At 44.8% G+C, this 21,659-nt stretch overlaps 1 protein-coding gene across 4 annotated transcripts in view; it reads left to right on the top strand.

Moving 5' to 3' along the window:
- Window positions 1-4,445, top strand: part of BRWD1 (bromodomain and WD repeat domain containing 1) — a 184,399-nt gene extending 179,954 nt beyond the window's left edge. For all 4 annotated transcript variants that reach the window (XM_073584687.1, XM_073584686.1, XM_073584685.1 and 1 more), the window contains one exon: window positions 244-4,445. In XM_073584687.1, the coding sequence (XP_073440788.1) occupies window positions 244-1,160 (917 nt within the window). In that variant the 3' untranslated portion in view covers window positions 1,161-4,445. The remainder of the gene's footprint in view (window positions 1-243) is intronic.
- The last annotated feature ends 17,214 nt before the right edge of the window (window positions 4,446-21,659 follow it).

Genomic DNA, 21,659 nt, shown 5'->3' with positions numbered 1-21,659 from the left:
ATCATGTTATCAGCTTTATTTTGTTAGTTTGGAACTTTTCCTGCAAGATACAAGTCTCTTGTGCCTAATGGAAAGCCTTCATGGTGTTATTGATCCAGTAGGTAGCTTGCGAGCAGGCAGAAGGGGGCAACATGAAACATCCTGGCCAAGCAATGTCTGGCTGTATGGAAATGTAGTTTTGCAGCATTACATATAAGATGTTACTGATTGCTCCATGTCTAACATCTTTTCCTCTTAATGCAGCATCTCAGGGCAATAACCAAAGGAGATCTGCACCCAGCAAAAGGAGAATTTCACCTTCCTCCGAATCAGACTCTGAAGCTGCACGCAAAATTCATCAGGGAACGCGGAAGAAAACGCTCCGCAAATGTGCTGCCCTGGCAGCTGACAAGATCAAAAACATGTCCGATGTCGAAAACAGCGCCTTCACTTCCGACAGCGACTGCAGCGCCCAAAAAAACAGCAGAACTCTACCGCAGCGGACCGCGGCCGAACGAGCCAAAAAACTACTCCTGCACGACAGCGAGGAGGAGATTGGTTTAAGAAGTGACAGTGAGCAGGAACGGCCAGCCATGAAAGCGGCAAAATCACTATCTCCGGAATGCAGAGTCATTCTGACCAACGTTTGTCCAAGCGGCACTTTTGGAGGTAGGTTAATACCTCAGCCCTGGAATCGGAAAATCTCAGATTCCGAATCAGAAAGTGAATCTCCTGAAAGAAAAAGGAAGAAAAAACCCATCTCTCCGCCCAGTGCTAGAGATCAAAGAGTAGTCGGCAACTCGGATGACTCCTTAGTCTCCAGCTCTGATGAGAAATCTCCACCCAAGAACGGAAAATGTATTTCTTCAGATTCCGAATCCTCCCTCTCCGACGACAGTGAGGACATCCGTAATAATGGGAATGCGGCGGGCCGATCCAGAGGTCACGACCACAAGCGGAAGCGTATTCTCAGCAGCTGCGATGAGGACTGGCAGGAAGATGACCGTGCTTGCAAATTAACCCGCCGCTCGAAAATACGCACAAGAAACCAAGGGAAAAGGACAGTACGGTATGACGAAAACCCGGCTCACAGTGACGAAAACTTGAACGGTGCGCGGTCTCAAGAATCCCGTCTGCAGAGGCTTTCTGTACGAGAGCGAGCGAGACAGTTCCTCCGCTAATGAAAAAAGTTGACTTAAAAGTTGTTAAAATTCAGGGATTAGACTTGTTTTTTCTCTTTGATGTGAATGTGAAGAGACTTTTTACTCGTTTGCACTTGTTGTTGAAGCATTTACAGCACAGATGCCAACTTGTGCCTCACGACGGGCCAAGCTCATCTGTGGGGCAAAAAGTGTTTTTGTATTTACAAATGGTTGGTAATTTTGAGGCTTCCTGCCGTGAGACCCTCCCGATATCCCCGGGAGCCTCCTTTTTACTGTCTGACTTATTGGCCATTGAACACTAATTTGCACAGCTTGCGTTACGTTTACAGATTTCTATAGTTTTGTAATATATTTTTTTTTTTCCTTGGTACATTTTTTATGAACCTTGTTGGGGAAAAAAAACAACAAATTTCATCTATTTTCCCATTCTCAAAGCTTGAACACAATTTTCGTTTTGGAACCCAGTATAGTGTATTGACAATTAATTTATTTTTGAACTTCAATAATTCTCCAGGAATTTCCTATTTTCAATATTTTGGTTTTTTTTTCCCCCTCCTGGTTTTCATTTAGTGAAAACGTTCTGAAGTATTAATTTGTGACATTAGTACGTGCTGATTTCCCACCCCTGTCCACCCCTCTTTTCTGGAGCCTTGCCTAGCGTGAGTCGACCGCAGTCTTAAAAATAAATCGACCACTAATTGTTGCCAACATATTACATGATTTTGTGCTTTGACTACAGATTTGTCAGTCTTCCACTAATGGCAGAGCTTTTCTTTTTTGTCTTATAGGGGGTGCTCTATCAGATTTTTACTAAAAATTAATTTAACTACTGGTATGTGAGAGCAGGGGTGTCGGGTGAATGCTTCCAAGCTGATTTTTCCCCCTTCAATAGAATAGTGACAATCCAGCTTTAAAGTGAATGTCTACTAGAGTTGAGCGACTTTGGTCGGATCGGGTTTCGTGAAACCCGAATGAAACAAAATAAGTTTCAGATGAAACTCGTCCGACTAGAGCAAAACAAAGTCGGAGTTTTGTCCGAAACCCGACCCCAATGCAAGTCAATGGGAAATAAAAGTCGGACGAAACTCCGACTTTTTTTGCTCTAGTCGGACAAGTTTCATCTGAAACTTATTTTGTTTCATTCGGGTTTCACGAAACCCGATCCGACCAAAGTCGCTCAACTCTAATGTCTACTATTTATCATCATGAATTTTTTTTTAATCGTTATTGAGATATCTTTACTGTAAACAGATAACAGATCCATTTTTTTCTTTTGTGTTTTTCGGAGGCCGTGTGCCCGTGGGCTTCCCTCTGGCGGAGGCTGTGGGCAGCAGCGCTTTATCTGTTTGACTAGACAGGTGATTTGCTGCTTTCTTTGACCGCTGTAGTAATCTTTATGGTCATTGGTGGACATTAGCTTTTAACTGGAGCTTTTTACACCTGTACATAATTTATACCTCTCTGGCAGACAATTTAATACCTTTTTGATATATATTGATCTGCATAGCTTGAGTGACACCATGTATAACTCCTGTGCTTTACTCGGTGCTGCTGTTTCAGCATGGTGTATACTGATCTTAAATGTTAGGCTTAATCAGTGAGCCACCCTCCAGGCTACCAAAGCAGGGAATCTGCAAATGCGCGGCGGCTTCTCCGTTTTGTTCTGCGTGTGCACAGATTGTGCTCAATATAGAGTAATTAGCTTTATTGTTGATTTTGTCACAGCGCCTGTAACATAATGCTCTGCAAAGTAAAGTTGGGGGTCAGCGCATGTGCAGAACAAAACAAACAAAGCTTTCTGCACATGAAAAAAACACACCACGCATGCGCCGGTTCTCTGCTGTGGAAAACCTTGACATGGATTTTACTTTCAATCAACGCAACCTGGATGGATTGATACTTAGTCTGTCTCCGCCTGGTGGACACTTTACCTCTTTGGCATCTGGTACCAGGGCAATCAATAGAAAGGTTACATGGCATCTGGCTTTACCCCGATAAAGCCTGACTCCACCAGCCTGTGTGGACTGGCTTCCTTTTTGTCTGGTTTCATTGATACGTGTATCTTGGTCCGAATATGGAGCAGCCTCATAGGTAGACCCAAGCCTGTTGAGTTTTGGGTCAGGAGACCTGTGTCTGCTCCGTATGTGGACTGTGATACATAGATGTCAAGATTAATTCCAAAGTTGAGGCTCCTATATGAGAGCCACAGTGTTTAACAAAGATGTCCTCAGCACCCAGTCTGTCAAATAGTTTAGAAGACATTAAGGTGGAGGACTAGAGTTGCTGTACCCTGATTTACACATTTCCCATATCTAATATTCACTTTATTTGCTGCCATGATGGAGTCACCATGCAACTGCTGATGTCCCACATGGCCACTTCCCCATGTGCTGCCATGGTGTCACCATGCAACTGCTGGTGTCCCACATGGCCACTTCCCCATGTGCTGCCATGGTGTCACCATGCAACTGCTGATGTCCCACATGGCCACCTGCCCATGTGTTGCCATGATGGTGTCGCCATGCGACTGCTGATGTCCCACATGGCCACCTCACCATGTGTTGCTGTGATGGTGTCGCCCTTCTGATCTCCCCTGTGACTCTTATTTTCCGGCAGTCTATTGATTTTGACCTGCTGCACTCCTTGGTTCTTCCTCCATGCATGTAGGTATCAGTTTATTGATATCTTAGTTTTCCTCGTTTCTGATACACAGGTGACTCCTCACGTATAGGGTAGCTTTCCAAATAGAAAATACATAAGATCAGGCAGTGGACAGCAGAACTGGTGACGACCTAAAATCTTCACCCCCAGGTTTTAGTTCTTTTATGTTCGTACCTTGCTGGCAGTAAATGAGGCTGGCAATGGTCGGGAATCCAATGGCCCTTTCCTTCCCACAGAGGACGTTTAGCATATCCTATACAGGGGCTCATTAATGGCGTATTGGTCATTGCGGGGAGATCAGTGTAGACTGTTACAGTGAGATAATTGTAAGGCGCCTATACCCAGATCCAGTGCACTTCACCCTTGTTTTAAAGGGCCGGAGCGTGCGGTGCTTGCACCATTTCATTATTGCATTTGTGGGCAGCACTTTCTATTGTCAGAAATCCACATTTTTGTTGCGCTGTTTGCAGTTTGGATCCAATTTGTATGTGTGAGCGTGGGGTGCAATGAAATTGGAAGTATTGACCAGAAAAGTTTTGACACCTAATTCTATATATAAAAGTATTTTCTGCTAAAGGTTAAACATTTATGTGCAATTTGGAAACTATTGTTTTATTTTGAATAAAGAAAAGTTGTACGGGTTTTATTTGTTCAGTTGCATTGGACACAATGGCACCAGGTCGGAGAACATAATCCAGGGAGGCTTTATAGCAGTCAGGTAATACAACCCTGTTCAGTGGGCTGTAAAAATGACAGCTGGAGAGAACCCATGGGCTATTGGGGTATGCGGTATGCGAGTAGTAATGGGGAGGAGCCGCACTATATGTTGGGACGGCGTAGTAATGGGGAGGAGCCGTGCTACACGGGGGACAGAAGTAATGGGGAGGAGCCACACTACATCGGGGGGGATGATGTAGTAATGGGGAGGAGCCTCACTACATCGGGGGGATGTTGTAGTAATGGGGAGGAACCTTGCTACATCGGGGGATGGCGTAGTAATGGGGAGGAGCCTTGCTACATCGGGGGGATGGCGTAGTAATGGGGAGGAGCCGTGCTACATCGGGGGGATGACGTAGTAATGGGGAGGAGCCGTGCTACATGGGGGACAGAAGTAATGGAGAGGAGCCGCGCTACATCGGGGGGATGGCGTAGTAATGGGGAGGAGCCGTGCTACATCGGGGGACAGCAAAGTAATGGTGAGGAGCCGCGCTACATCGGGGGGATGACGTAGTAATGGGGAGGAGCTGTGCTACATGGGGGACAGAAGTAATGGAGAGGAGCCGCGCTACATCGGGGGGATGGCGTAGTAATGGGGAGGAGCCGTGCTACATGGGGGACAGTTAAGTAATGAGGGGGAGCCACGCTACATCGGGGGGATGACGTAGTAATGGGGAGGAGCCGTGCTACATGGGGGACAGTTATGTAATGAGGGTGAGCCACGCTACATCGGGGGGATGACGTAGTAATGGGGAGGAGCCTCACTACATCGGGGGGGATGGTGTAGTAATGGGGAGGAGCCGTGCTACATCGGGGGACAGCAAAGTAATGGAGAGGAGCCGTGCTACATCGGGGACAGGGTAGTAATATATTTAGATTCATGGGAAACCAATTCTACATTGTGATGATTCTTCATAATTGTTCCTGGAAATGTCTGAATAAATTAACTGCTTCCTCACCCAGACCACCATTGATCAAACATCCGACACTCATTCTAACGTAAGGTGGATTCAGAAATTACCGGCACACAGTAATGATAAAGAAATTGTTAGCCAAACTGTAACCCTCCCGGCAACACTTCTCGGTTCTAGGGTTGTTCGCCCTTATCCATGTTATCGATGATACCTTTCTGATCACTGGGTTTCTGAAGAATGGAACAAAGGTTGATTGCGCATGCTGCATTCATTCTGAATCGCGGCATCGGAAATTGCCGCATACAGCACTTACGCTGGGTTCCTGTTGGTGCATGGCTTCCGATTCGGCATCGATGGGAATCGCACTGCACTTGGGTGATATCCGAGTGCAGTGCGATGTTTCACATGCACCTATAGACTTGTATAGGTGCGTGCGATACAGTTCTTGAGTGCAATTGCAGCGAGCTGCACCTGTTTTCGCATGCTGAATCTGCATGAGAAAACAATCGCAGATGTGGGCTGCATTATAGAGAAACATTGGGGAGAATGCAGTCTGACTTTTTTTATCGGCTTGCAGTCTGAATTGATTTTAAATGGGAATGAGCCCTTAGAATTAATGAGTGACCATACACATAATCTTCCGTTCCATTCAGCCGGGTCTCTTCACAGTTCCCTCTATCAGTAGGGCCACATCGATAGCATAGATATCCCTTAGATTACTTTCAAACTTGAGAACACCCCATTTAATTACTGATAAAACATCCTATATTATACTTCAGAGCTGTACTTGCTATTCTGGTGCAGTCACTGTGTACATATATTACTGATCCTGAGTTACATCCTGCATTATACCCCAGAGATGGACTCACTATTCTGCTGGTGCAGTCACTGTGTACATATATTACTGATCCTGAGTTACATCCTGTATTATACTCCAGAGCTGCACTCACTATTCTGCTGGTGCAGTCACTGTGTACATATATTACTGATCCTGAGTTACATCCTGTATTATACTCCAGAGCTGCACTCACTATTCTGCTGGTGCAGTCACTGTGTACATACATTACTGATCCTGAGTTACATCCTGTATTATACTCCAGAGCTGCACTCTCTATTCTGCTGGTGCAGTCACTGTGTACATACATTACATTACTGATCCTGAGTTACATCCTGTATTATACTCCAGAGCTGCACTCTCTATTCTGCTGGTGCAGTCACTGTGTACATGCATTACTGATCCTGAGTTACATCCTGTATTATACACCAGAGCTGCACTCTCTATTCTGGACTCACTATTCTGCTGGTGCAGTCACTGTGTACAGACATTACATTACTGATCCTGAGTTACATCCTGTATTATACTCCAGAGCTGCAGTCTCTATTCTGCTGGTACAGTCACTGTGTACACAGATTACATTACTGATTGTGACTAACATTTATTATTGAAGTGACATTTATTCTCTGGCGCTCTACATGTGAAAAGGGATGTACATAATAAAAAGGTACATAAATCTTAAATAATACAAGTCAGCAAATGGTATAGGAGGAGAGCAGACCTTGCACGTGAAAAGACCCTCCTCTCCATTACCACGCCATCCCCCAGTATTGGGTAGGGATGGGGGAGGATGCAGAAGGTGAGGGTAAAGCTGTCGGGATTTACGGTAGGTTGTAGGCTTCGAGTTGCATTTGAAGGTTTCCATGGTAGATAAGTCTGCTATGTTGGGCTAGAGAGTTCGAGTAGGGGGGATCTACGGGAGAAATATAATCATTTGTGAGAAGTAGAGAAGGAGATCTTGTGAGGATCGGAGGTTGCGTGTGCAGGTAAGTATTGGGAGACGAGGTTACAGATGTATGTAGGAGACCAGTTGTGGATGGCATTGTATGCCATGGTTAGGGTTTTGAACGGGAGTCTCTGGGTAATAATGGGAAGCCAGTGCAGGGATTGATAGAGAAGAGGCTGGGAAATAGGTGGTGGTGGAGGGGGGAACAGGAGGATTAGTCTGGCAGTGAAGTTTAGGATAGATTGGAGAGGTGTGAGAGTGTTAGAAGGGAGGCCACAAAGCAGAAGGTTGCAATAGTCAAGTTGGGAGATGATGAGGGCATGGACTAGTGGACTTTGTAGATTTTTGTTTAAGGAATGTGCGGATCCAGGAGTTTCTTGAGTTGCAGTCGACAGGAAGAGGAAAGGGCTTAGATATGTGGTTTGAAGGAAAGTGTGAAGCCATTGATTTTAATGGATATGTCAGTTGAGTGAGATGGGGGGGATGATTAATTCTATTTTGTCCATGTTAAGTTTTAGAAATTGAGCAGAGAAGGATGAAATACTGGATAGACATTGTGGAATTCTGGTTAATAGGGAGGTGATATCTGGTCCAGACAGGTTGATCTGTGTGTGATCAGCATAGAGATGATAGTGAAAGCCTTGGAGCTCTTATGACCTGTCCCAGGGTGAAGATGTAGGTGAAGTGCAGGGGTCCTAGAACTGAACCTTGAGGGACACAGACACAAGGGAGATGATTTGATGATGAGGAGGTGGTGGTGTGAGTGGGAGACACTGTCCGGTCTGTTAGGTATGAAGAGATCCAAGATAGAGCAAGGTCTGTGATGCCAAGAGATGAGAATCTGTAGTAAGAAGGAATGGTCCAGTGTATCGAAGGCAGAGGACAGGTCCAGGACGACGACAGACTTGTGTCCCTTGGATTTGGCAGTTAGTAGGTCATTGGTGACTTTTGTCAAGGCAGTTTCAGTGGAACTATGTGGTCAGAAGCCAGATGGTAAACGGTCAAAGAGGGAGCAGAAGGAGAGGCGGGAGGACAGTTCAAGATGGATGTGGTGTTCCAGTAGTTTTGAGGCATAGGGGGAAAGTGATATGGTGCGATTAGATAGATACAGAGGACGGGTCAAGGCAGGACTTTTTTGAGGATGAATGTCATTGAGGCATGTTTGAAGCATGAAGGGAAAACACTTTGTTATTGGTAGGTTGAAGAGATGGATTAGGATTTGAATGAAAATTGGTGAGGTTAGGGATGAGCTGAGACTGGAACGGGGTCAAGGGCACAGGTGGTGAGATGTGATCTTGAGAGTAGAGCGGAAAGTTGATTTTTTTTTTTTTTTTTTTTGTAATGGTGGAGAAGCTGGTTTTGGAAGAGGAGGGCTGAGTAGGTATGAGGAGGGGCTATGGGGACAGTAGGCCAAAGCTTTCTCTGACGTTCTCAATTCATTGCTTGAAGAATGAGGCAAAGTCTTCAGCTGAGAGGAGAGCAGAAGGAGCGGGTGCTGGGGGATGGAGCATAGAATTGAAAGTGGTGAATAACTGCTGTTTAGGGTTGAGACAGGGATGATCTGAGAGATGAGAAGTAGGTTTGTTTTGCTGCAGTGTGGACTTTAAAGTAGTGGGGGACTGTTTGAATGTAATTAAATGATCTTTGGAGTGATATCTTTTCCATCTGTGCTTAGCAACCCTGGAAGTCCTCATTTCTTTAGTCAGGCCAGAGTTGCCTGTTGATTGTGCAAGCTTTGGTATGTGTGAAGGGGTGACCGATTTGAGAGCTGCAGCTGTTGTGGTGTTTTATAAACTGGCAGCAGTGTGCATTGTGTGGGGAACATATGTCTGTAAGAGGGAGGAGGGATTCAGAGAGTGAGTGGTAAATCAAGGTGTTGGAAATTTATTTGAGGGTGTGCATGATTGTGAATCTTGGGAAGAGAGTGAGTGTAGATTGTGGTCAGACAGAAGTGAGTTGCAGAGGTTAGATGGTTAACAGAGGCGGGTGAAGATGAGGTCCAGTGTGTGGCCATCTTTGTGAGTGGCTGCAAAGGACCATTGAGTGAGGCCGAAGGAAGAAGTGGGAGTTAGAAGTGGAAGTGTCAGTGGGGATGTGGAAGTCACCCATGACCCATGATAGCGGGGAGGTCAGCGGAAAGGAAATGAAGTAGTGAGGTGCTGAAGTGGTTGGAGTAGGTGGTGACAGCCAGTTGGAGGGGGAGTTGTTGCGCACATAGTGCACCTCAAAAGAAGAGTCATGGAGGGTGTTAGTGGAATTGCTTGCTACTGGGGTGGGGGATGCAAGATGAAGTCCCACCATAAGAAAGTGCAGCTGGAGAGGCTGTGTCAGATGGGATGATCCAGGTTTTGGTGATGCTGAGGAAGGAAAGTTTTGTTAGTAATGAAAAGATCATGGATGCATGAAAGTTTTGTTGCAGACAGTGAGCGTCCCATAGAGCTCCTGTTAGATGGACTGGGGGGAGCGGAGGCTGAGCGAATGGGTTTATGGTTAGAAAGGTTGCAGAAATTTACGATAGATCGTGGATGGGAGGTATAAGTGACTGTGGGGATGTGGTGATGAGGGGCGGGATTTGGTGAGATATGTCCGACAGTGAGGAGAAGCACAGAAAGCGTAAGTAGATGGGAGGAGAGGGGATGAGATGGCGGTCTGATTGGAGACTGATTTTAATGTTGAAGAACAGTTTGGAGAAGTATGTGAGATGGATGAGGATGGAGGGAGAGATGACCCATTCATTACTAGGAGTAGAGATTAGAAGGGGTTAGTAGGTAGTGAAGGTGAATGACAGTGAGCAGAAACATTGTTTATTGTTGTGACTATGCATCAGTTACCTTGAGTTTAAACTCTGGTCTAATTCATTGCAGTACACATCGATGCTCCACTTGGGTTACGCACAGCAGATTTCTATCTGACAACCTACAGTGCCTTGCGAAAGTATTTGGCCCCCTGGAACTTTTCAACCTTTTCCCACATATCAGGCTTCAAACATAAAGATACCAAATGTAAATTTTTGGTGAAGAATCAGCAACAAGTGGGACACAATTGTGAAGTTGAACAAAATTTATTGGTTATTTTAAATTTTTTGGGAAATTCAAAAACTGGAAAGTGGGGCGTGCAATATTATTCGGCCCCTTTAACTGAATACTTTGTTGCGCCACCTTTTGCTGTAATTACAGCTGCAGTCGCTTGGGGTATGTCTCTATCAGTTTTGTACATCGGGAGACTGAAATTCTTGCCCATTCTTCCTTGGCAAACAGCTCGAGCTCAGTGAGGCTGGATGGAGATCGTTTGTGAGCAGCAGATTTCAGCTCTTTCCACAGATTCTCGATTGGATTCAGGTCTGGACTTTGACTTGGCCATTCTAACACCTGGATACGTTTATTTGTGAACCATTCCAATGTAGACTTTGCTTTATGTTTGGGATCATTGTCTTGTTGGAAGACAAATCTCCATCGCAGTCTCAGGTCTTTTGCAGACTCCAAGTTTTCTTCAAGGTTTTCCTGTATTTGGCTCCATCCATCTTCCCATCAATTTTAACCATCTTCCCTGTCCCTACTGAAGCAGGCCCAAACCATGATGCTGCTGCCACCATCATGTTTGACAGTGGGGATGGTGTGTTCAGGGTGATGAGCTGTGTTGCCTTTACGCCAAACATATCGTTTGGCATTGTTGCCAAAAAGTTCGATTTTGGTTTCATCTGACCAGAGCACCTTCTTCCACATGTTTGGTGTGTCTCCCAGGTGGCTTGCTGCAAACGTTAAACGACAGTTTTCATGGATATCATTGATAAATGGCTTTCTTCTTGCCACTTTTCCATAAAGGCCAGATTTGTGCAGTGTACGAGTGATTGTTGTCCTATGGACGGACTGTCCCACCTCAGCTGTAGATCTCTGCAGTTCATCCAGCGTGATCATGGGCCTCTTGGCTGCATCTCTGATCAGTCTTCTCCTTGTTTGAGATGAAAGTTTACAGGGACTGCCGGGTCTTGGTAGATTTGCAGTGGTATGATACTCCTTCCATCTAAATATGATCGCTTGCACAGTGCGCCTTGGGATGTTTAAAGTTTTGGAAACCATTTTGTATCCAAATCCGGCTTTAAACTTCTCCACAACAGTATCACGGACCTGCCTGTTGTGTTTCTTGGTCTTCATGATGCTCTCTGTGCTTCAAACAGAACCCTGAGACTATCACAGAGCAGGTACATTTATACGGAGACTTGATTACACAAAGGTGGATTATATTTATCATCATTAGTCATTTAGGACAACATTGGATCATTCAGAGATCCACAATGAACTTCTGGAGTGAGTTTGCTGCACTGAAAGTAAAGGGGCCGAATCATATTGCACGCCCCACTATTCAGTTTTTGAACTTCCACAATAGTTTAAAATAACCAATAAATTTCGTTCAACTTCACAATTGTGTCCCACTTGTTGGTGATTCGTCACCAAAATGTTACATTTGGTATCTTTATGTTTGAAGCATGATATGTGGGAAAAGGTTGAAAAGTTCCAGGGGGTCGAATACTTTCGCAAGGCACTGTATTTGCAAACCAATGCATTCAGGCAGCGCTGCCACCAGGAATGTTAGGGATTCATGCTGGCAAAATTTTCAGGCACCCTTTACACTTCACCCAGGTTTTAGCCCAGCTCTTGAACCTTCCGCAGTCCCTCTGCCTACTCTTAGAAAACTTCCACTTCTGCACCATGTCCTCACCAATCACACATTAACAGTCCCCATTTAAAACCATATCGCATACATAGCCATCAGCTTTTCTTTTAAGCTACCATGACAACGTAAACTCTTTGGCAGGCCCCTAATATAAGCTAATCTATTAACCATTTCTTAAAACACCCTTTTTAGTTATATTTTCTTTTTTCTTTAAATGAATGGCACATTTTTTTTTTTTTTTTAATGTCCAATAATACCACATATTACCCCCACATAGTGATCATATAATACCACCATACCACCTACAAGGGAGAAATGCCACCACACCTTGGCCGGTCCACATATTACTACCACATAATGACCGAATAATACTGCATACAAGGAACAGATACCACTACACCAAGACCAGATCACATATTATCAAAACATAGTGACTGAATACTACAATACTGATAATTAAAACCCCTCAATAATATTACCATAAGTGCCATTATACACAGGAGCTCTGTACATGGCACACAGTGTATAGTGTCTGGACAGGTAATACAGTGATCACTGCTGACATAATACACAGGAGTTCTGTATATAGAATCAGTGTACAGGTAATACAATGATCACCAGTGATATTATACACAGGAGCTCTGTATATAGTGTCAGTGTACAGGTCATACAACGATCACCAGTGACATTATACACAGGAGCTCTGTATATAGAATCAGTGTACAGGTAATACAATGATCACCAGTGACATTATTCACAAGTGCTCTGTATATAGTGTCAGTGTACAGGTAATACAAGAATCACCAGAGCCATTATACACAGGAGCTCTGTATATAGTGTACAGGTCATACAACGATCACCGGTGACAGTATACACAGGAGCTCTGTATATAGTGTCAATGTTCAGGTAATACAGGGATCACCAGTGACATTATACTTGTATACTTGGGAGCTCTGTATATAGTGTCAGTGTACAGGTAATACAGTGATCAGCAGTAATATTATACACAGGAGCGCTGTACATAGTGTCAATGTACAGGTAATACAGGGATCACCGGTGACATTATACACAGGAGCTCTGTACATAGTGTCAATGTACAGGTAATATAGTGATCACCAGTGACATTATACACAGGAGCTCTGTATATAGTGTCAGTGTACAGGTAATGCAGGGATCACCAGTGACATTATACACATAAGCTCTATATATAGTGTCAGTGTACAGGTAATGCAGGGATTACCAGTGACATTATAAACAGGAGCTCTGTATATAGTGTCAGTGTACAGGTAATATAGTGATCACCAGTGACATTATACACAGGAGCTCTGTATATAGTGTCAGTGTACAGGTAATGCAGGGATCATCAGTGACATTATACACAGGAGCTCTGTATATAGTGTCAGTGTACAGGTAATATAGTGATCACCAGTGACCTTATACACAGGAGCTCTGTATATAGTGTCAGTGTACAGGTAATGCAGGGATCATCAGTGACATTATACACAGGAGCTCTGTATATAGTGTCAGTGTACAGGTCATACAACGATCACCAGTGACATTGTACACAGGAGCTCTGTATATAGTGTTAGTATTTTGCATACAGTAACTGTACAGGTAATACTCTGACTCACCAGTGACGTCTCTAGTTCAACATATGTACAATATACGAAAAACATTGCACTCCATTGTGTTAAAGAATGTCAATATGAAATGTGAATAGCAAAATGGCTAGTGAATAGAGTTGAGCGATACCGTCCGATACTTCAAAGTATCGTATCGGATGGTATCGGCCGATCTTTAAAAAAAGTATCGGTATCGCCGATTCCGATACCGGAAGTCCCATTCAAGTCTATGGGACTTCCGGTATCGGAATAAGAAAAACCCTTTCCTGCCCTTGTACAGCCTCTCTGGGGTCTGTACGGGCCTTTCGGGGGGCTGTGCCGGCCTGCCAGGGGGTCTGTGCAGGCTCCGGTGGTCTGTGCCGGCCTGCCGGTGGTCTGTGCAGGCTCCGGGGGGGCTGTGCCGGCCTGCCGGGGGGCTGTGCCGGCCTGCCGGGGGTCTGTGCAGGCATCGTCCGATGGGACTACAAGTCCCATCGGGCGATGCCTGCTACCATGACAGTGATTGACACATTAGCCAATGATGGGACAGTAGTAGTCCCATCATCCGGCTAATGTGTTAAATGTAAAAAAAAAAAAAAAAAAAAAAAAATTACATGCTACATACATACAACATGCATACTACATACATGCTACATTCATACTACATACTACATACATGCTACATTCATACTACATAAATACTACATGCAACATACATACTACATATATACTACATGCATGCTACATACATACTGCATGCTACATACATGCCACATATATACTACATACATACTACATGCATGCTACATGCATGCTACATGCTACATACATAACACATATATACTACATGCATGCTACATACATACTACATGCTACATACTACATATATACTACATGCATGCTGCATACTACATGCTACATACATACTACATATATACTACATGCATGCTACATACATACTGCATGCTACATGCATGCTACATACATACTACATACATACTACATGCTACATACATACATACTACATACATACTACATACATACTACATGCATGCTACATGCATGCTACATACATACCACATACATAACACATATATACTACATGCATGCTACATACATACTACATGCTACATACATACCATATACATACTACATGCATGCTACATACATACTACATGCATGCTACATACATACTACATGCTACATACATACTACATATATACTACATGCATGCTACATACATACTACATGCTACATACATACTACATATATACTACATGCATGCTACATACATACTACATGCTACATACATACTACATATATACTACATGCATGCTACATACATACTACATGCATGCTACATACATACTACATGCTACATACATACCACATACATACTACATATATACTACATGCATGCTACATACATACTGCATGCTACATGCATGCTACATACATACTACATACATACTACATGCTACATACATACCACATATATACTACATACATACAATACATTCATACAATACATACATGGACATACAGTACATATAACAGAGTAACATACTTACCAATACTTGTCACATTGTTCCCCGAAGCCATTGTCTTTTCCGGAATAAATATTAACATAACAAACCACAAAAATACTCACCCACGATCCGAAGCAGTCCACGAGTGTGTCCCACGACGATCTTGGGTAGAGAACTGCAGCATCAGCTGTTGCTGCCGTTCTCTACGGGCTGCAGGAATCCAATGACGGAAGGTAGGTATCCTTCCGCACTGTATTCCTCCGCCACTTAAAAAAAAAAAAAAGTCCCTAGTCTCACTTTATGCCATTGCTGTGTGGGAAATTCCCACGCAGCAATGGCATAAAGTGAGACTAGGGACTTTTTTTTTTTTAAGTGGCGGAGGAATACAGTGCGGAAGGATACCTACCTTCCGTCATTGGATTCCTGCAGCCCGTAGAGAACGGCAGCAACAGCTGATGCTGCAGTTCTCTACCCAAGATCGTCGTGGGACACACTCGTGGACTGCTTCGGATCGTGGGTGAGTATTTTTGTGGTTTGTTATGTTAATATTTATTCCGGAAAAGACAATGGCTTCGGGGAACAATGTGACAAGTATTGGTAAGTATGTTACTCTGTTATATGTACTGTATGTCTATGAATGTGTAGTATGAATGTGTAGTATGAATGTGTAGTATGAATGTGTAGTATGAATGTGTAGTATGAATGTGTAGTATGAATGTGTAGTATGAATGTGTAGTATGAATGTGTAGTATGAATGTGTAGTATGAATGTGTAGTGTATGAAGCATGGATGTAGCATGGGGTATGGATGTAGCATGTATGTAGTATGTATGTAGTATGTAGCATGTATGTAGCATGTATGTAGTATGTAGCATGTATGTAGCATGTATGTAGTATGTAGCATGTATGTAGCATGTAGTATGGATGTGGTATGGATGTGGTATGGATGTAGCATGTATGGATGTAGCATGTGGTATGGATGTAGCATGTATGTAGCATGTATGTAGTATGTATGTAGTATGTAGCATGTATGTAGCATGTAGCATGGATGTGGTATGGATGTGGCATGGATGTGGTATGGATGTGGCATGTATGTAGCATGTAGCATGGATGTAGCATGTAGCATGGATGTGGTATGGATGTGGCATGTATGTAGCATGTAGCATGGATGTGGTATGGATGTAGCATGTATGTATGTAGCATGGATGTGGTATGGATGTAGCATGTAGTATGGATGTAGCATGTAGTATGGATGTAGCATGTAGTATGGATGTGGTATGGATGTAGCATGTATGTATGTAGCATGTAGCATGGATGTAGCATGTAGTATGGATGTAGCATGTAGTATGGATGTAGCATGTAGTATGGATGTGGCATGGATGTAGCATGGATGTAGCATGGATGTAGCATGGATGTAGCATGGATGTAGCATGGATGTAGCATGGATGTAGCATGTATGTAGCATGGATGTAGCATGGATGTAGCATGTATGTAGCATGGATGTAGCATGTAGCATGGATGTAGCATGTAGCATGGATGTAGCATGTAGCATGGATGTGGCATGTAGCATGTATGTAGCATGTAGCATGTATGTAGCATGTAGCATGGATGTGGCATGTATGTAGCATGTAGCATGGATGTGGCATGTATGTAGCATGTAGCATGTATGTAGCATGTAGCATGTATGTAGCATGTATGTAGCATGTAGCATGGATGTGGCATGTATGTGGCATGTATGTAGCATGTAGCATGTATGTAGCATGTAGCATGGATGTGGCATGTATGTAGCATGTAGCATGTATGGCATGTATGTAGCATGTATGGCATGTATGTAGCATGTATGTAGCATGTAGCATGTATGTAGCATGTAGCATGTAGCATGTATGTAGCATGTAGCATGTATGTAGCATGTATGTAGCATGTAGCATGTATGTAGCATGGATGTAGCATGTAGCATGGATGTAGCATGGATGTAGCATGTAGCATGTATGTAGCATGTATGTAGCATGTAGCATGTATGTAGCATGCATGTAGCATGTAGCATGTATGTAGCATGTAGCATGTAGCATGTATGTAGCATGTAGCATGGATGTAGCATGGATGTGGCATGTATGTAGCATGTAGCATGGATGTAGCATGGATGTGGTATGGATGTGGTATGGATGTAGCATGTATGTAGCATGTATGTAGCATGTAGCATGTATGTAGCATGTAGCATGTATGTAGCATGTAGCATGGATGTAGCATGTAGCATGGATGTAGCATGTAGTATGGATGTGGTATGGATGTGGTATGGATGTAGCATGTATGTAGTATGTAGCATGTATGTAGCATGTAGCATGGATGTAGCATGTGGTATGGATGTAGCATGTGGTATGGATGTGGTATGGATGTGGTATGGATGTAGCATGTATGTAGCATGTATGTAGTATGTAGCATGTATGTAGTATGTAGCATGTATGTAGTATGTAGCATGTATGTAGTATGTAGCATGTATGTAGTATGTAGCATGGATGTAGTATGTAGCATGGATGTAGCATGTGGTATGGATGTAGCATGTGGTATGGATGTGGTATGGATGTGGTATGGATGTAGCATGTATGTAGCATGTATGTAGTATGTAGCATGTATGTGGTATGGATGTGGTATGGATGTAGCATGCATGTAGTATATATGTAGCATGTATGTAGTATGTAGCATGTATGTAGTATGTAGTATGTAGCATGGATGTGGTATGGATGTGGTATGGATGTGGTATGGATGTGGCATGTATGTAGGATGTGGCATGTATGTAGCATGTAGCATGTATGTAGTATGTAGCATGTATGTAGTATGTAGCATGTATGTAGCATGTATGTAGCATGTAGCATGTATGTAGCATGTGGTATGGATGTGGCATGTATGTAGCATGTGTGTAGTATGTAGCATGTGTGTAGTATGTAGCATGTGTGTAGTATGTAGCATGTGTGTAGTATGTAGCATGTATGTGGTATGGATGTGGTATGGATGTAGCATGTATGTAGTATGTAGCATGTATGTAGCATGTATGTAGCATGTAGCATGTGGCATGGATGTGGTATGGATGTGGTATGGATGTAGTATGTAGCATGTATGTGGTATGGATGTGGTATGGATGTAGCATGCATGTAGTATATATGTAGCATGTATGTAGTATGTAGTATGTAGCATGGATGTGGTATGGATGTGGTATGGATGTGGCATGGATGTAGCATGTATGTAGTATGTAGCATGTATGTAGTATGTAGCATGTATGTAGTATGTAGCATGTATGTAGTATGTAGCATGTATGTAGTATGTAGCATGTAGCATGTATGTAGCATGTAGCATGTATGTAGCATGTATGTAGCATGTAGCATGTATGTAGCATGTAGCATGTATGTAGCATGTATGTAGCATGTAGCATGTATGTAGCATGTAGCATGTATGTAGCATGTGGTATGGATGTGGTATGGATGTGGCATGGATGTGGCATGGATGTAGTATGTAGCATGGATGTGGCATGGATGTGGTATGGATGTGGCATGCATGTAGCATGTATGTAGTATGGATGTGGTATGGATGTGGCATGCATGTAGCATGTATGTAGCATGGATGTAGCATGTAGCATGGATGTAGCATGTGGTATGGATGTGGTATGGATGTAGCATGCATGTAGTATATATGTAGCATGTATGTAGTATGTGGCATGTATGTGGTATGGATGTGGTATGGATGTGGTATGGAGCATGTATGTGGTATGTATGTAGCATGTATGTGGTATGTAGCATGTATGTAGCATGTGGCATGTATGTAGCATGTGGCATGTATGTAGCATGTGGCATGTATGTAGCATGTGGCATGTATGTAGCATGTGGCATTTTTTTTTTTTTTAACATTTAACACATTAGCCGGATGATGGGACTACTACTGTCAATCACTGTCATGGTAGCAGGCATCGCCCGATGGGACTTGTAGTCCCATCGGACGATGCTTGCACAGACCCCCGGACATCAGCACAGCCCCCCGGCAGGCCGGCACAGCCCCCCGGCAGGCCGGTACAGACCCCCACAGGGTGCACAGCCCCCCGGCAGGCCGGCACAGCCCCCCGGCAGGCCGGTACAGACCCCGGGCAGTCCACACAGCCCCCCGGCAGGCCGGCAGAGACCCCCGGAAGGCCCGAAATGACGGCGCATCATGATGCGCACACACCGCGCATCATGATGACGTCAGGCCGTCAATCAACTGAACTTCCGATTCCGATGCCGATATTGAAAAAATATCGGAAGTCGGTATCGGAATTCCGATACAGCAAGTATCGGCCGATACCCGATACTTGCGGTATCGGAATGCTCAACACTACTAGTGAATATTAGAAAAAAAAAAATCTGTTTCAATATTAGCTTTGTGCCTGAGCACTCCGCCCTTCACCATGTGGTGATTTTAATCACAGCAGGCTCCTACTTACCCATAAGTACAGGCTTTGCTGAGAGACGTTCAGACATCAGCCTAAGGGCTCATACTTGCACGATTCTTGTGTGAGTCTCTCGCATGAAAACCCGGCACTGGGCCCAGAGTGTGCGGATACATGTATTTCTATGCAGCTGCACGCTCCGGTCCCAGTGCCGGCAGCAGTGCTGGGTTTTCATGCGAGAGACTCTGTCACAAGTGACTATGAGCCGTAAAGCCGGGGTCACACTTGCAACTGCAATGCGACAAACTTGCGCATTAATACTCGGGACCGGAGCGCTCAGATGCAGAGACATACATGCAGCCGCAGCTCCGGTCCCGAGTGCCGGGTTTTGAGGTGAGAGACTCGTGCGAGTTTTCTCGCATTGCAATCACAAGTGTGACCCCGGCCTAAGAGAGGTGTTCACACTGGTCAGGGACCCTTCAGTCTCTGAAGCCACCTGGACGTTGGTTCATGAGCAGACATTATTTGGCCAAATTTTGTGCAAATTGTCTCAAATATTATTTCTAATATTCACCAGCCATTTTGCTATTCACATTTTGTATTTTCATATTGACATGCTTTACCAAGATTGAGTGTAACTTTTTTTTTCTATATTGTACATGTAAGTCGCTGTCTCTGCACCTATTCAGACTAGTTTTGATGTCAGTTTTCTGTTTCTAGTTGAATATATTCATCTTCTTTACCGCAGACCGCTGTCAATTCTTCCAACCCAAGTTTCATCTCTGCAGAAAAGAAGTGATCTAGCACATAACCCAATTTTTCGGCAACTTCAACACTGCGCCAGATGAGAAAAAAAAAAAGCATCCGTGTCCACCTGCACAGAACGAGGCCCCCACTGAGAAGTATCCTCAAAAATACAATCCAGCACAGCAGTAACAATGTCCCTTAATCAGCCCCTAAATAATAATGTCCTACATCCTGGCACCTTTCTGTAATCACATCCTGCTCCCCTAAGTCCTACCATATATTTGACCCATATATGTCCTCCCATCCTGCCCCCCATAGATCTCCATCCCGCCCTCCCCTCATAGATCTCCTCCACCCTGCCCTCCCCTCATAGATCTCCTCCACCCTGCCCTCCCCTCATAGATCTCCATCCCTCCCCTCATAGATCTCCTCCATCCCTCCCCTCATAGATCTCCATCCCGCCCTCCCCTCATAGATCTCCTCCATCCCTCCCCTCATAGATCTCCTCCACCCTGCCCTCCCCTCATAGATCTCCTCCATCCTGCCCTCCCCCCATAGATCTCCTCCATCCCGCCCTCCCCCCATAGATCTCCTCCATCCCGCCCTCTCCTCATAGATCTCCTCCATCCTGCCCTCTCCTCATAGATCTCCTCCATCCTGCCCCCCCATAGATCTCCTCCATCCCTCCCCTCATAGATCTCCTCCACCCTGCCCTCCCCCCATAGATCTCCTCCATCCCGCCCTCCCCTCATAGATCTCCTCCATCCTGCCCCCCCATAGATCTCCTCCATCCCGCCCTCCCCTCATAGATCTCCATCCCGCCCTCCCCTCATAGATCTCCTCTATCCCGCCCTCCCCTCATAGATCTCCTCCATCCCGCCCTCCCCTCATAGATCTCCTCCATCCCGCCCTCCCCTCATAGATCTCCTCTATCCCGCCCTCCCCTCATAGATCTCCTCTATCCCGCCCTCCCCTCATAGATCTCTTCTATCCCGCCCTCCCCTCATAGATCTCCTCTATCCCGCCCTCCCCTCATAGATCTCCTCTATCCCGCCCTCCCCTCATAGATCTCCTCCATCCCGCCCTCCCCCCATAGATCTCCTCCATCCCTCCCCTCATAGATCTCCATCCTGCCCCCCCATAGATCTCCTCCATCCCGCCCTCCCCCCATAGATCTCCTCCATCCCGCCCTCCCCCCATAGATCTCCTCCATCCCGCCCTCCCCCCATAGATCTCCTCCATCCCGCCCTCCCCCCATAGATCTCCTCCATCCCGCCCTCCCCCCATAGATCTCCTCCATCCCGCCCTCCCCTCATAGATCTCCTCCATCCCTCCCCTCATAGATCTCCATCCTGCCCCCCCATAGATCTCCATCCCGCCCTCCCCCCATAGATCTCCTCCATCCCGCCCTCCCCCCATAGATCTCCTCCATCCCGCCCTCCCCTCATAGATCTCCTCCATCCCGCCCTCCCCTCATAGATCTCCT

This window comes from Dendrobates tinctorius, unplaced genomic scaffold (assembly GCF_039654945.1).
Source record: "Dendrobates tinctorius isolate UK_male_01 unplaced genomic scaffold, ASM3965494v1 ptg000084l, whole genome shotgun sequence".
NCBI classification, from domain to species: Eukaryota; Metazoa; Chordata; class Amphibia; order Anura; family Dendrobatidae; genus Dendrobates; species Dendrobates tinctorius.
Note: the sequence above shows the minus strand (reverse complement) of the source record. Positions and strands in the feature narration are given on the sequence as shown.